Below are 16,324 nucleotides of genomic sequence, written 5' to 3'. Positions count from 1 at the left end.
TGTGCCCTTATAATTCCCAACTGGTTCTAGCACGGGCTGTATGGTATGGCTCAATTTTGCTGTGTACCGGCACTCTGGCTTCTCTTCAGTTGTCGAATAAATCTTTCGCCTTTTACTAAAGATTTCCGTGGAGAGGGGCAATCTAATGAGTCTAAATTAATTTTTTGTAGTGCCCTGTCGCAAGACTTGGGGCCATAAATGATAAATGTTATAATGAGGAGAGATATATGTACAGTGCTCTGGTGATTATGGGCCCTGTCTATTAAGATATCAGACAGCTGGAAACTAAAAGTCTTGTAGAAATCGCTCCACCCCCAGCTTTTAGCCAAGTAATGAAACGCGAACAAATGTATTATTAAAAAAAAATGTATTTAAACTACGTAATTACAACTCTATAATACAAATTGTATTGATAAAACGTGAAAATGTACAATTTTCTTTGTGCGCCTGTTCTGTTGTTGTCGTCATCATCGGAGGAGGGACGCTCGGAGGAGGGGCAAAAGCTCGGTGAATTTTAGCGGAAACGTTTGTTTGTTTGGTTTTGATTTAGACAAAATTTAGACTGGCGACTGCCTGGGTCGGTCTGGCTGGTGTTTCTTATGATTATCACAGTATGATACACAGAAGTTTCGGGAGGCTTCCATATGAACCATTTTGTTACCTCGAATCGAAGTGGTCGCGGGAGGGTCGGGAGGAAGGTGGCTTGGTCGAAGGGCAAAGGGCGAGTGGTTTTCCAGTAGTAATGATTTCTGATCGTTCAGCAGCGCAGTGTGCACACTTTGTAACTAAGACATAAAAACTACTTAGGGTGCTATCTAAACTTAAGCGTAATGTAAACAAAAATTCAGCCGAAATGTAGCAAGTTTTAGAGTATTTTGTTAGTGGAGTGTACTGTTGGGGGGGGGCAGCAAAAGATGTGGTTTCGTGGCAGTTTCGCATTATTACTAGTTCTAGGGCATGGGCATCCGTTTCATAATATTAACAAATCGAGTGGGACACTCGGGGGCCAGGCATCCGTCCCTGGGTGGGCGCCTAGGCTGGGGCCTCCGTGGGCGAGTGGCATCCCTCGACGTTCTCGGGCCAATCGCAGACGTTCTCGTTGGGATTGAACACCAAGTTGGCAGGACATGGCATATGGTGCTTGCGCTCGCCCTCGCACATGTAGTAGTGTGTGCAGTCAGCCCAGTCCTTGTGGTAGCTGATGTGGCCATCCTCCTCGGCGCAGGTGACGTCATGAGCTGTGGCCGGAAAGGGAATGGCTTAGAATCACTCAAAGTTCAATGCACCTACGGGTAGGAGGGGGGGGGACCTACGATCTTTCGTTGTGTATGCTCCGCGCGGGCCATGGGACTCATAGGGTCCATCGTACTCCAGCGCAACCTTGTAGTCCTTCAGCTCGTCGTTGAGGGCGTTCAACAGGGGGTACTTGCCACTGCCGCAGCGGCCGGAGAAGTCGTCCATGTCAATGGACCAGACCATGATGCCACCAAAGCCCTGCTCCTTCAGCCATTCGGTCTGCAAGAGGGAAAGGTAGGGTAAACTGTTCATGGCTTCGGCTCTTCAACTCACCTTCGTCTTCAGAGAACGCTCGTCGTCGAAGCCAACCCACTGGTTGCCCTTGTAGGCGAAGGGCACCTGCTGCTCCGAGTCCCAGACGAGCGTTGTGTTGTCGGCCGCCAGGAAGGAGCACACCTCGTAGTAGCTGAGGAACCCGGCCTCGTTCGTGAACTTGCCAGCCTTGCCGCCGCCCGACGATGGAGATCCGATGTCGAACTGCGTGTCGTTGACCAGCTCGAAGCTGCGTCCGTAGGTGGGCATGCCGATCAGCAGCTTCTCCTTGGGAGCACCCTGCTTCACCCACTCGCGGGCGCTGTAGTCGACGGTGAGCTTCTTCTGGTAGCCGGTAGCCGATTCCAGGGCGAAGAGCGGGGAGTTGTGTCCGACCGTGCGCTCCCACTGACCGTGGAAGTCGTAGGTCATCACATTTATGAAGTCCAGGTACTTGGAGATCTCCGGAACATCGTAGCCGGCGGCGATGGCCTCAAAGGAGGCCGGCACAGCAGCAGTCAAGAGCAGACGCGGCAGCCCCGAGGACTTTGCCTCTCCCTCGAAGGCAACGCGCAGCTCCTTCAGCAGGTTCAAGTAGGCCACGCGATCCTCGGCCCCGCGCGGGTACTCCCAGTCCACGTCCAGGCCGTTGAACTTGTAGTCGCGCAGGAAGTCGATGGCCTCGTACACGAACTGGTTCATGCGGAACACGTTGGAGGTCAGCTCCTTGAAGGGCGTCGAGCCGAAGGCCCAGCCCCCGATGGCCAGCAGGATCTGCAGATCGGGATTGGCGTCCCGCAGACCGATCACACTCTCGTAGTTCTCCGGATCGTCATCGGTGGCCTCCGTCAGCTTGTAGTCCTGCAGCGTGGCGAACGCGTAGACGATGTGCGTGCAGAGCTTGGGGTCAATGTTCTCGGGCTGGAACTTTCCGGCTCCAGGTCGTTTGGCGGACCAGCTGGTCAGATAGCAGAAGACCTGGGCGGGACGTGCTGGTAAAGGAGAGAAAGTGTTAGCAAATGGACCAACTCATGGGGCTCTTTATTCGGGGCTCACTGTTCTGCTCGATGGCATTGGCGCCGGACTTGATGCGCTGCTTCTTGGCGCCCTGGGGCTTGCGCACCTTCTTAAGTACTTCGTCCACTGAGATTTTGATGGGTTCGGGTTTCTGCAAATACCGAATCGATTAGCTGATGGATGACCATCGTAAATGGGGCTGGAAACCTACCTCCTCGATGTCCTCGAAGGTGGCGGCTATGGCTGTCCAATTGACGTCCTTGGCCTCCTTGCCCCGAGATATGCCCAACAGCTCCTCGCGCATGGCTCCGATCAACGGGTACTTGACATTGCCGCCGCACACCTCGCCCTTGAAGTCATCCATGTCGATGGTCCACACCATGGCGCCACCGAAGCCGTTCGATTTGATCCACTGCATCTTGTTCCTAATGGCGCGCTCGTCGTCGAAGCCCACCCACTGGTCGCCGTCGACCAAGTAGGGCACCTTCATCTCCTCATCCCAGACGTAGACGGCACCGTTCAGCAGCATCTCGCAGATCTCGTAGTAGGCCAGGAAGCCGCTCTCCTTCGTGTAGACTCCCTCCCGACCGCCGGCCGAGGCAGGGGCGTTCGGGCCGTGTTTGTCGGTGTTGGCCAGCGTGAAAGACCGCCCGTAGGTGGGCATGCCGATCACCAGCTTCTCCTTGGGGGCACCCAGCTTGACCCAGAGACTGGCAGCGTTGTCCACGGACAGCTGCTTGCGCCACTCGGAGTCGGAGGAGGGCGCATACAGCGGTGCATTGTGGCCCGTCTCCTTCTCCCACTTGCCGTGGAAGTCGTAGGCCATCAGGTTGATGAAATCCAGGTAGCTGGCGATGGCTGGCACATCGTACCCGCCGCGCACATTGTCCGGGCCGACGGGCACGGCAGCGGAGAGCAGGAGACGCGGCTTCTTAAGCTCCTGGGCCTCGGCCTCGAAGGCCTCACGCAACTCCTTCAGGAGCAGCACGAAGTTCTTCTTGTCGTCCGAGCCCTTGGGGTACTCCCAATCCATGTCCAGGCCGTCGAAGCCACGCTTCCGCAGGAAGGGAATGGCCGAGTAGACAAAGGTCTGGCGCGTGTACCGTGTAGCAGACATGTCCTTGAACTTCTGGGTTCCAAACGACCATCCACCCAGAGCGAGCAGGATCTGAAAGCGAAGAGCCATATAGTCTTCGATCTGTTCGGAGCTGCGTCCTCGACTTACCTTCAGCTTGGGGTTGGCCTTGCGCAGGCCCATCATGCGGTCGTACAGTCCAGGGACGTTGTCCTTGGTCTCGTCGTTGGACTCGTAGGAGCTCAGCTTGCCCTTCTTCAGCCAGCCGAAGGCGAAAATGATGTGGGTGCAGAGATCGGCCGGAATGTCCTCCGGGACAAATTTGCCAATCTTCACGCGGTACTGCGACCAATTGGTGTAGTAGCAGACAATCTTTGGCGTGCCATCGTCCACCTTGGTCTTCTTGCCCTTCAGCGAGGATCCACTGGCCACCAAGGCCGTTCCGCCAGCTGCTGCGGCTGCTGCTCCGGCGGCGGCTCCTCCGCCCAGCTTCGACTTGGCGCGCAGACGGGTGCGGCGCACGCTTGTGGTGGTGGAGGCGGTTATCTGATCGATGCGCTTCTCCGCCACGGGAGCCTCTGTCGATTTCTTGGACTCGATCAAATTGCTGCGCGATGAGCTGGCCGCTGTTGTGGGGCGTCGCAAGCGTCTCCGGGTTTTGGCTGAAGTAAGAGCAAATTATCAATTACATTTAGCCACAAAACAGTTCGTCGTACAGCTGTTATGTACATATGTGTGGCCTCCCCCCCCACATCCAGCCCACAATGGGATCACAACTTGACCTTGCCAAAATGGGTTCGACGGCTGCAAAGGTGGCACCTGTCTGTCATTTGCCCGAGCACCTCATCGCATCCATCAGTGTGGCAATGGTAATGACGGCCCCCCTGTCGCAATCTCGATCTCAATCGCCATCGTAATGGCCACTGCAGTGGATTGTCAACCACTTGGGATCGTCGAGTGTCGACTGTCGACTGTCGACTGTCGATGGTTTCGAATTAATGTGCCTGCGATTGGCATCTTCAGCTGACAATTTGTGGAAAATGAGGCTTGATTGAGCCAAGCCGAAAGTCGTGACGTACAGATTTACTTAATTCTGTCTATCGCAATAATAAGGCTTTCGAAGCAAAGACAGATTTCCCGCACATATTGGAAGTATGCATCGTTCGCATGGCACGGCACGGCCTGGCCTGGCATGGGCTCTTGCCCACACCGGTTTTGGCTTTATCTCGCTGCTCAATTTCGCTAAACGAAGCCCAATTGTTGCAGCAGAAATAACAATACGAAATTATTGCTAAACCTGTTTAAATACTCGTATTTCATTTAATGGCTCTGTGTATTTTCCATTTCTCAGTAAGTCCACTCCACTCCACTCCCCACTTGGGCACTGCGCAAGTCCCACACACATACCATACTCCTGCCTGCACCACACCAGGCCGTAAATGAGGGGGAATGACTATTAATAGCAATCTGTGCTCGCTGTGCGGCTATAGTTGCTGTTCAGCCGGTCGAAGCCCATCTGGGGATATAGCTCAGTGGTAGAGCATTCGACTGCAGATCGAGAGGTCCCCGGTTCAAACCCGGGTGTCCCCTTGAGTAACCTTTTTTTCCTCTATTTTTACTTATCTCAACATTTCAGCATTCTTTTGATCAATTCTCAATTGCTTTTCTTTTTTTTCGCCCACGATAGCAGGCAACTGAGTCGAAAAATAGCAGCCAGCTGCAGTTACTTCATAAGCGGTCATTTGGACGGGTGAAACACGCGTGGGGATATAGCTCAGTGGTAGAGCATTCGACTGCAGATCGAGAGGTCCCCGGTTCAAACCCGGGTGTCCCCTAAGAGTACTTTTTTTTGTTTTTCATCTGTGACGGATTCCTTTGAAAATTCACATGTATTTATTAAGAATTATCCTACTTTTCCAACTCAGCTTTTGGCGAAAATTAACATAATGGTCGCTTAATAATTGCATTACGGTGCAATTAACTTTTCAAAAGTGAAACCCGATTGCCCATTCAAGGGTTAAAGAACTTATTCTCGAAGCGACCCCCATCTCTGAAGTAGTCGTAGAAGTTAAGTCACACGTCAGAACGTGGGGATATAGCTCAGTGGTAGAGCATTCGACTGCAGATCGAGAGGTCCCCGGTTCAAACCCGGGTGTCCCCTGATTTTTTTTTTTAGTTTTTTTCTTTTTCCAAGCACTTTTAATTGTTTTTACTTGAAAGTAATGTTTTCTTCTAGATGTGACACAATAAAATAAGATGATTGGTCCACTGCCCTACCCCCAAAAGTCTCAAAAAGTATTTCATTACTGTTTAAAGTTCAACCACGAATTATTCGAAATTAGGTTGTCATTAATATTTATTAATTTCCCCATTTTCCATGTAACATGCAACTAATTATAAATGCCAAAACTCAGGTGCGTGATCTTAAAGTATTTCCAGAGCTGAATGTGAAATAAGGTTTAAGGTGATTAAAGAAGACGGTCTCACACGTTTGACACACAGTATTCCCATGCATGAAGAAATAGATTTGGAATTAAGGCGTTTCACTTTTCAATCCTTCAATCAGGAGATCTTCCAAGAAACCCAATGCCACCATTGGGGCTTTGAAATGATCGTTATCCAAGAGGGAGACCCCTCCCTTTTCCCATTTGGGGTTTGGTTAAGCAACAAATCGTTGCTGACATAAAAAACTCATTTGGTAGAGTGGCTGGCGGGGCTGTCGTGTGATAAGTAGTGTTGCAGATAGGGGAAATCGCTCCCTACTCTACGAAACAACAGAAAGAGCAACGATTGTTTATCAACATCCGTCTGGCAGATACAAAGTGAAACAGTACTGACAGGAAAAAACTCCACTCAGTCGATATTCCGACCAATGGTTACCCGCTAATCAGTTGTATTTTCGGGTCGGAATCGAAACTCTCAATTTAAAGAGACAGCGAAAGACGAAAGGAAAAGTTCGATTGACTGGTCTTTGGTGCTGATCACGATTGTCTGTATGGGGTATATATAGGGTATAGTTTTCATTGCACTTCTAGCTGTCACATACGTCTGCACTGCACAATATACCCTCGTTCTCGTGCGAGCACCGGGTATAAATAGTCGAAGAAACAAAGACAGAGTGGAAGGCAGATATGACGCCCACATAAGGAGAACGAATTGTGGCTCGATGCCGAGCGAATGTTGGCTCTTGTTCTGTAAATTCTCCCATTTTTTCCAACTGGGGATATAGCTCAGTGGTAGAGCATTCGACTGCAGATCGAGAGGTCCCCGGTTCAAACCCGGGTGTCCCCTTTGGTACCTTTTTGCCCTCCCCAGGAGGGGCTCCCCTCCATTTGTTGTTTGCAAAATACTTACTCTGTGCACTGTCAGTGGATGGTGAGAGCAAGACAATCAGCAGGCATATCACAAAGGCGACTTGCAGCAGCCGCGGCGAAAACTGTGGAGCAGAAACAACAGGCGATTAATCAGGGTCTACTACGATTAAATGTATATTTATTTGATGCTTTTGATGTACGTTAATATGGGGGGGGGCATGGGGCGATTTGTGTGGGGTGCACGTCGACTTTCAACAAATTACGTGTCACCTGCTGGCGGAGGTCCCCAAGTGGGGCGAAGTGAAGGTCAGGCGGCATATTTCGTCGATTGCACTTCACACTCGCTTTCGCCGGCTTAGCGATTGAGACAGAGGTCAGTCGGAGTCGGATGGCCACTGGTCCCACTGGTCCCACTGGTCCCACTGGTCCCACTGGTCCCACTGGTCCCACTGTCCCGCCCTTTGGGCACTACTATCATCCCACATGAGCGGACCGACTACGTCTCGACATTGACCCAGTTCCCAAGTGGAGTAGAGACGGGCCGCGACCCGACCCAGCCAGGCCTGAACAATGGCCTCAAGACCTCCGTCGATTGCTTGGACAACTAATTATGACTACAAACCATTCAGTGCAGTGCCCATAATTATTCAAGTTTACTGTCTCATTTCGGATGGATCGGGCCGGCCATTGTTTGAGTTGTTCAGATGTGCCAATTAGTGGCTGACATCTTTGGACGGAGAGCCACACTCTAGGCAAATTAGCCCCGCTCCTTGTCCCCCACCGAAGAGCCCCCCCGGCCAGTCTTCGAGCCTGCTTAGGCATTCAGCGGGCATCTCCATTAAGAACACCTTACACAACACAACGCCGGGTTATGCAAATGGCCGCGAGCGGGAAAACAGTTAGCGGTAATAGGCGGCAGCGGAGAAATGGCCCAAATTGGCACAAGCGTGAGTCGCTTGCTAACGGACAATGCTCGCAGATACAGTTAGAAGCCTCCGGCATGCCGGGGCAGCCTCGTCTAACCACACACATTCCGATCGGCCAGCACGAGGGCTCATGGCTCATGGCTCATGGCTCAAGGTCGCGCTTCCAACAAAGGCTTGTCTAATTTATGGCCAGTCCCAATCCCAGTCTCAGTCCCGAGCACCCAGGCCAAACCATAAATCTCTGTGCCGTCCGCTCGTTCTCGGCGGTTCGGCGGTTCGGCGGATCGGCGGATCGGATCGCTGCTTCCTCAGATCTCTTGATCAAGATGTGAATACGACAATCCCAGTGGCGCTGTGGCGCTGTGGCGCTGTGGCTGGGGCTGAGGTGAGGCCGATCAAAAGTGAAACTGGTTCGAGCATATTTGGGGCTATTTGTTTAAATGTTTCAGCAGCCCCAAAACTGATGCATAAATTATAAAATCTTAATGCGCGTCGCCAGCACACACAAAGTTCCTTATCGCGTGTGGCCACTGCGCGACCAGTTAGCCAGTAAGTCTGTTAGTCTGTTGGCTGGCCCAACCACCAGCCACCAATCGGCCATCAATATCCACTTGGACTGGACTGGACCAACTGGTTTGGGCTGGCTCTCTCGCTTTGACTGGGAGTCCGTACGGTGTACGGCGTACGACGATGGCGGTGGCGGTGGCGATGGCCGGGGCGCGGAAATAAACGAAATGACCATAAAGTGAAAACAAGCTCTCAAATGCCTTTCATTTTCCTTGTGCGAAAGCGAAAATCCCAGAACCGAAAGTCAGCAATCAGCAATCAGCAATCAGCAACCAGCAATCCGCGAGCCCGTACCCGACCCGTTGACTGAATGGCTGTCTGTCCGCCTGTCCGCCTGTCCTCCTGTCCGTCTGTCGATGTTCAATTTTGGCAAATCATCTTTCGGTTGCATTCTCCAGGTGTGTGTGGAGGTGCTTGCGCAAAGTATGTATGTTTTGTTCGATTCCATTCCGGGCAGTTGTCCAAGTCGCATTGCAAAGTTTTTCTACAAATGCGAGAGGAGGCTACGAGTGCGAGTGCGAGTGCGAGTGCGAGTGCGACTACGAGTATGCCCCTGTGTGTGAGTATCATTAGCCAGGGTCCGCGCTGTCTAACGGCTCGCTGGAGCACAGCCAAGTGGCTGTCGGCTGTTGGCTTTGGCTCCGTCTGTGACTGTGCTTGGGGGGACTGTTGCTTGGGGGCTTGGAGCTGGCTTTTCTTTCTTGGCGGGGCCGGTGCCGGTGCCGGTGCCGCCTGCTCGGGCTCGGGCTCGAGTTTGCGGCCGAGTCTTCGGTTACAGTCTCCGTTTTGGCGTGTGTGTTTCTCTGTGGTTACGACAGCACCAAATAAAAGTCGATAAATAATAGAAAGAGCCGGGACGGCAGCCGGGGGAGCAGCAAGTAGAGGGACAAACGAACTACTCGTACATTCCAGCAGCATGATTCGATTTATTCAATTGTCTTGCGCAAAAATCAAAAGAAAAACCAGGGAAAAGTGCAGCCTCGACCGAGGAGACACTCTGCACAGCTGTCGTCTTAAATACTTATCCATATACTCGCACTTTATTTCGGGGAATGTTCCAGCAACCATTGGACAAGTGGGAGCCCTTCTGATGTCCGTCTTGGACTGGAATTATCTACTCTCCATCGAGCTTTGGTCGCGTATCCCCCCAATCAGAGGGTACCACACCAAATACCATCTGTCTGCGATTGCTGATTTCACTTGCACGAAAGCATTGATTGCCGCAAGAAAGCGCACAAATTGCAATTCATTTGCGTACATATTCGTTGGCTGGGGCCTGCCATTTGCATTTACCATTTACCATTTACCATTTACCATTTGCCAAGCACACTCTCCTCTCTTCCACGATCCGTCATATTTTCCAAGAGGCGCGACAAATTGCGCAAAGCGTGGCACTCAACATCTGTGCCTCCTCGAAAGCGCAGTTCGGGGCAGAGTTCGTCGCCTAAGTCCTTTGTTTGCGGCCATTTCTAAGCCATTACTCGCTCGTTTAAGTCGCAATTCATAGCCTTTCCCTCCGAACGTTTGCCACTTTAGCGGCTTTCGACTGTTTATAGTTGCTCTGTCGCTTTTGAGATATAATTAAATCTTGAATGGCTCTGGCTCTGGCTGGGGCTCTGGCTGGGGCTCTGGCTGGGGCTCTGGCTTGACCGAAATTAAGCTCAAGGTGAGACACCGCCACACAGCGCCATTAAGCACATGATAGCGTAAGAAACAGACAGTCGAAAAACTAAAGAGAAAATAAAAGAAAACCGCTGCACAGCCGCTGAAAACCCGGCAGGGCAGGCGGGCGGCCGTCATAGGCGTACACTCGTATGTTGCATATACATACGAGGCACTTATAAACCTGATGACTTAACGGATTCCATAAAGCCATAAGTCATAACTGTTTCGGCAATATTTTGGCTTTGATTTTGTGGCGAACCGAACTATTTATTCACGCTTTTCGCTGCAAGCCAGTTGCATACGTCACAATCAGGCCGAGTCGCAGTCGTGAGCACCTGTCCTGACCAGACGACCTTGCGCAATCTGGCCACGGGCTCCATGAACGAGTTCGGAGAGAGAGACAGAGGACAGAGGACAGAGGAAAGGGGGAGGGACAGGGAGATCAAGAGAGACAGTGGATTGAGCATGAGTCAGCTTTACTTTAACCGAAACTGGTCCACTGCTCAATCAGAATAATGCCTTAATGCCGCTCCGCTCCGCTCCGCTCAGCCAATTAGCTGGGCGAAAAATATGCGACTCCAATTACGGGGTGGGGCTCTGGTTCTGGCAATTACTTCCTGCTGCAGCCGCAGCCTAGCCCTGAACCGGCTGGACGAGTGGACGAGTGGACGAGTTCTAGAAACCAGTCCAGGGCTGAGGGGCTCCACTCTAGGGTTCCTTGGCTCCACATACATTTGACGGATGCGCCCCGGGCCCGGTTGCCCTGAGTTATGGAGTTATGGAGCGAACTGCACTTTTGGCTTGACTTTTTAATGCCCCAAACGTGAGCCACATAAAATGCCAGCCAGGCAGCCAGCCAGCCAGCCAGCCAGGCAGCTGCTTTTGCTGCTGAGTCACCATAAATATCAACATCAGTCGCAACATCAGTCGCAACAGCACAGCACAGATTGTACAAGAACCCATAACCATTATTCTTTGGGGGCTGAAATGCCAGAGATCTCAACAGTCGAGTGCGCACCACTTCCGTTCCAGTGCTAATGGAGTCGGACCAAGCATTTCCTACGATCCAAGAAGTTGTTCATAATGTCAATAAAATTTATGTCCGTTTGTTTGTTGGTTTTGGCTGCCATACTGCCATGTTTCGTCTGGCCTCGCCAAGAATTTGCACATTTGTCAGTGTCGTGTCGCATTGGGGTTTTCGTCGCTTTTCGCTTTTTGCTTTTTGCTTTTTGCTTTTGGCTCTGGCAAAACAAAAGACTCGCCTCCAAGCGACACACATACGAGTACTAGTGAGTGGCAGAGGCCGCAAATGGAAGCCAGCGGGTTGGAAAATGCTCTGGCTCTGGCGCTGGAGCTGGCTCTGGCGCTGGCGCTGGCCGTGCGGTGTCTGTCCCTGTCAAATGGTGGGTAAAACTCATATTTTCACTTGCACTTTCTTGCGGGAGAGGCGTGTCGTGCACCCAAGACTCGGCTGCAATAAGGAACTGACTGTGCGGACATTATGTCATCGTCATCATCATCATCATCATCGGTTCAGCAAGTGCAACGCGAGCAGTGGCAGCATAAACAGCAGTGGGGCATCGGTGGCAGCAGCCTCCTTACGTAACCCCCCACATGCGCTTTTATTAATAAACAAAGCGTCCGAAAAACAAATCATAGGGAGGAAGCGCATCAAGCAATAACCAGCAATAACCAGCCAATAGCCGACCATCCACACAGTCGCATGAAAAGGTGAAATTTGTGTTATTATGGTAGAAAGCAGGTGGCATTGTGCTCAACTTTAACCTTTTGGCCAAAACGGAGACACACGACGAATCAAGCGCGCAGCAGAAACCCGTTTGTCCAACGCGAACAAATATTCAAATTAAAAGATGCCTCGATTGCCTCGATTGCCTCGACTCTGTTGGCCAGTCTCTGTCCATTCCAGTCTCTGGCTGTTAGAGCCTCGACCAATGTTTATGGCCTAGACAATAAAACGGTATTAAGTCGAGCCACTTTATGGTCGGCCAGATGAATTTATTGCCAAATACTGTCGCTGTACAGCGTCCATCGGAAGGGCCAACAAAAGTGGCTGCCAAACTACCTTTTCGCTTAATTAGCTTCAATTATAATATGAGAAGCCAGGCCAGAGATTGTGCAACAATCGCTGTTATCGATCAGATACAGATACGTGCGGACATGTGTATGTATGTATAGCCACAGCCACAGCCACAGCCACAGCCACAGTCATAGCCATAGATATAGTGTCTAGCTGGGCTGGCTGATCACTAAGTTTCGCTGATAATGATTTGACATTTTGGCTCCGACTGAGAGCTGCCTCGATTATGCCGCTGTCAGTGTCCGATGTCGATGGTGTGGCTATTCGGCAGATATATTTAGATACTCAGCCTTTACATAATGCCAACTCTACTCTGAACGAGTTTGCCGATCGGCTTGGAGTTGGAGTTTGCTTTTATTTTGGTTTATCACCTCGCCGCCACCGCCACCGCCACCGCCACCGCCACCGCCATCGCCTGACAAATGATTGATATGCCCCGTGCTCGAGTGGATATTTATATGGTTGGGTGTGTGTCGGCCACTGCTACTGGGTGCGAGTTAATTATGATGGATCTCATATCTCACATTGACAATTGGCCTGCTAGACTTCCTGCAAGACCAGACCCTAAACTGAAACCGAAAACGAAACCAGTGCCAGTTCGTTAGTTCGTTGTCTCAGTCTTTTGAATGCTCTGCCCTGAGGGAGGCCTTGCATTCGCCGCTCACTCAGTCCCGACTGACGGCGTCTCGGCGAGTTCAATAACCAGTTGATGCTTTTTGTGTTTTAGCCAAATCATCTACATAAATGTGAGCGAAGCTGCACAGCCTCGACTTGTGCCTTATGGCCCTGATTATGAGCACTATGCAGACTGCCATCGAACAACCCACGACCCACACACACCACAGTCTCAGTCTCAGTCTCAGTCTCGATGCAAGCCCAAGCCCAAGCCCAAGCAGCTGCATGCCCCATGCTGCATGCTACATTCTGCCTGTCAGAGCTAGGCCAGAGCCGAACAGAGCAGCCCCTGAACGAACATTCTAGACGAACACTGCTAGTGGGGCACGCCAATAGCGAGAGACTTTTGGCCTGGCGACTGATTCGAGGCTGAGTGCTGCTGCCATTTTGTGCAGATTTATAATTTTATTTATTTCATGGGAAATAGCAAAAATACTTAATTGCCCGAACAGACGTGTCTTGCCTGGCATAAAACTTCTGGTTAAACGGCTTCCATCTGCGATCTGCGATCTGTGATCATTGCGATTGGCAATTAAACGACTAAAGACTGAGCATTCAAGATTGGATGGAAAATCTGTCTAGAAGTACTTATTTTAAAGTGTTCTGGAATAATTTTCTTTGCTCAGCGCTATCTGTATCTGGCAATCTGGCAATATTACGCATACGACCGGGTGGGCCGCATTACCGACTTCCGACAAAATAATACAAATAATACTCGTACAAAAGGCAGAGAAGAAAATGAAAAACGCGCGCTGCTTCGTGTCCGTAAGGGAGAAAGTCTGTCTCCGTCTCTGTCCCTGTCTCTTTCTTTGGGTCTGTCTCTGTCTCTGCGTGCAATTATAATATTAAACCACTTCGCAAGTGGGGGTTTTCGAACGTACATAAGCTTCGTCGTGGCACTCGGGTTGTTTGTTTTCCAAACAAAATTCTCCATTCCGAGTGTCGCCCATGCCATTGTCGTGGTAGCGACCGTGGAGACAGTTCCAACGAAAGTGAGAGTTTCGTTTCGGCTGTGACGATGACGGACTGCACATATCCATCCACCCGTCGAGGGCTGTCAATGGAGGCGGGGCTGCTGCCAGCTAATGAAAACTGCTGCGAAAGTGCACAAAGAGCCAGGCCAATGAAAAGACTAGCCCCCTCCGGTTTGGTAATTAACAATTCTCGTTTCTCGTTTCTCGTCTCTCATTTCTCATTGTTTTCCTCTTTGAAAATAGTCAAATTTCGACCTGCTCCACATCGTGTACTATTATGGGTATGGCAAATCTGTCTGTAGTACCATTGTGCCACCGTGGAGCAAGGAGAAAGAGCCAAAAACAAAATGTTTAATTTATAAACTACTCAAAGTTTGCATTCGCATTCGAATTGGATTCGGATTTGGATTTGTCTTTTGATTGCGATTGCGATTGCGATTGCGATTGCCTTTGCTGTTTTGCTATTTTCCACTCGTTTCGAGACTTTTTTCGACTTCGATTTCGCCTGCGAGTCGAACCAAATTTTTGCGGGTTTTTCATTTTTGAGACCAGTTTAACTTTTTTTGTTTTTCGTTTTTCGTTTTTCGCTTTTCGCTTTTTGTTTACGAGCAGTGGTCGCCGCTTTGCCAACGATTTGCCAATCGACAACGTCCACCAGCCAGCCACCAGCCATGGGTCTTTTCTTTTTGTTGTTTTCCTTTGGCCAATATTAATTGTTGGTGAAACAAAAGCGAAAACTTGTTATTGTTGCTATCGCTGTTGCTATTGTTGTTTGCCTGCAACTTTTACTTGCTGCTGCGGCGGTGGCTGCCAAATTGAGGCGTGCCCGGACTGCCTGCCTGCCTGCCGCCTGCTGTGGCCATAATGGAAATCTCTCTCCCTGTCCCTGTCCCTGTCCCTCTCTCTCTCTCTATCTCTTGTCAAAGGAAGTAAGAGCCGGACACGGAGACGGAGCGGGAGCCGCTAACAATTGGATTATCGAGCGTTTTTCCATTCAGTTTTCGAATCGCTTTGAAAGCGAAACCGAAGCGAACCGACTCCCTTACCAGCCTGAAGCCGCCATCCCCCCCCCAGCCCCAGCCCCAGCCCCCCCTTCCATTGTCTTTGACAAGTTTGCCTTCAACTTCGATCGGTCAGCGGTAGAACTCGTTGTTGTCTCTGTTGTCTCTGTTTCTCTGTTTCTCACACTTCAGGCTATTATTCTGTCTCTGTCTCTGTCCCTGTCTCAGTATCTATATCTGCCTCCGTCTCCGTCTCCGTCTCTGTCTCAGTCTCTGCCAGTCTTTGCCTAAATTGTTATTGTTGTTGTTGTTGTTCAACATTCATTTTTCCGTTGCGTCAACGGACTTTCAATATTCTTTGGCATGCTTTGTGTTCTGCTGGGAATATGATAATTTTCCACAGTTCACTCCATGGGTTCTCGTTCTCCGTTCTCCGTTCTCCGGTGCCGCCTGACACACTTTTGCACTCACCATTTCGACTGGTCTCCGGCACGGCACTCTGAGCCGCGTTGATCCCACAAGGTAACCAAGTATCTCTCCTTCGTCGAGTATGCTTCGAATGCAGTAGCTGCTGGCAAGGGGCCTGTGGTATCTGTGGTGTCTGCGGTGTCTGCGGTGTCTGCGGTATCTGGAGCTGTGGTTTGGACAATCGAACTGAAAGATCCTTCGATATCTGGCTGATTTTCGGGGGAAGTACACTGGTCACTCTCGGTTTTGGCTTGGCTTGGCTCGGCTAGCCTTGCATTTTGTCACTGGACACAGTCACTTGGTTTTGGATGATGGCGAACCGCTTGGCGCTGCGTACTTGCACGGTGGACTGGAAAACTGAGACTGATTCGAGCGCTGCGGCCACAGCACGCTGTCAAGACAAGGCGACGGGCAGCGGCAACGGCAACGGCAACAGCGACAGGTTTAGCTTTAGAGCCGCCACGTACGAGTGCCATATACGAGCAGGCAGCCACAGCAGAGCAGCCAGAGCTCCACAACTACAACAACCACAAGAGCAAGCGCGGCAATAAGCAGCAGCAAGCAGCAAGCAACAAGCAACATAAACTACAGTTTCAGTTTGCAGCTAGCCCGCGCTGTGAGCTGCATGGAAAATGAGCTTTGTTGCGCTCCACTCTTGGTCCACTCTTTTGTAATGGCAAGAGCGGAGCCTCTGTTAGCCATTAACAGACCGTTTAACAGACAGTCGTCGAATGGCACGGCTGTGAGATGGGGGAGTGATGGCAAACGGGATACCTGTAGCCATCCATTTGTTATCAAATTCGACTCGGATTTGGTAAGGAAACACGTTTGATTAGCATAAAAACAAAACGTCTTCGCCGCCGATCCGCCGATCCACCGATTCCATTCCCATACCCATACCCATTCCCATCTTGACCACCACCTCGCCTCAGTGGAGCTGCGGTTAATGCAAATCCAAAATATGATTTACAAAATGCAAAGACGGAGACGAGCAGC

General features: G+C 50.9%; 1 protein-coding gene and 5 non-coding genes across 6 annotated transcripts; 5 read left to right on the top strand and 1 right to left on the bottom strand.

The window, feature by feature from the left end:
* The first annotated feature begins 69 nt into the window (after nt 1-69).
* Nucleotides 70-182, top strand: LOC117186857. The gene has a single exon (XR_004471730.1). It is a non-coding gene; the product is annotated as a U5 spliceosomal RNA (small nuclear RNA).
* A 168-nt stretch (nt 183-350) lies between these two features.
* LOC108153486 (probable chitinase 10) lies at nt 351-15,702 on the bottom strand. Its single transcript, XM_017283526.2, has 8 exons — nt 15,332-15,702; nt 6,995-7,076; nt 3,791-4,302; nt 2,777-3,733; nt 2,605-2,716; nt 1,570-2,540; nt 1,314-1,515; nt 351-1,238 (listed from the first exon to the last, which is right to left on the bottom strand). The coding sequence occupies exons 1-8, from the start codon at nt 15,332-15,334 to the stop codon at nt 1,033-1,035; spliced, it is 3,045 nt and encodes a 1,014-aa protein (XP_017139015.1). The 5' UTR covers nt 15,335-15,702; the 3' UTR covers nt 351-1,032.
* Trnac-gca lies at nt 5,159-5,230 on the top strand. The gene has a single exon. It is a non-coding gene; the product is annotated as a tRNA-Cys (tRNA).
* Trnac-gca lies at nt 5,404-5,475 on the top strand. The gene has a single exon. It is a non-coding gene; the product is annotated as a tRNA-Cys (tRNA).
* On the top strand, nt 5,730-5,801 carry Trnac-gca. The gene has a single exon. It is a non-coding gene; the product is annotated as a tRNA-Cys (tRNA).
* Nucleotides 6,860-6,931, top strand: Trnac-gca. The gene has a single exon. It is a non-coding gene; the product is annotated as a tRNA-Cys (tRNA).
* Nucleotides 15,703-16,324: the final 622 nt, after the last annotated feature.

Source organism: Drosophila miranda, chromosome XR, assembly GCF_003369915.1.
Source record: "Drosophila miranda strain MSH22 chromosome XR, D.miranda_PacBio2.1, whole genome shotgun sequence".
NCBI classification, from domain to species: Eukaryota; Metazoa; Arthropoda; class Insecta; order Diptera; family Drosophilidae; genus Drosophila; species Drosophila miranda.
Note: the sequence above shows the minus strand (reverse complement) of the source record. Positions and strands in the feature narration are given on the sequence as shown.

Coding starts and splice junctions, on each gene's coding strand:
- LOC108153486 (XM_017283526.2), bottom strand. Junction 2,717..2,776: donor CCTTCGAGGACATCGAGGAG/GTAGGTTTCCAG, acceptor CGGTATTTGCAG/AAACCCGAACCCATCAAAAT. Junction 1,516..1,569: donor AGCGTTCTCTGAAGACGAAG/GTGAGTTGAAGA, acceptor TCCCTCTTGCAG/ACCGAATGGCTGAAGGAGCA.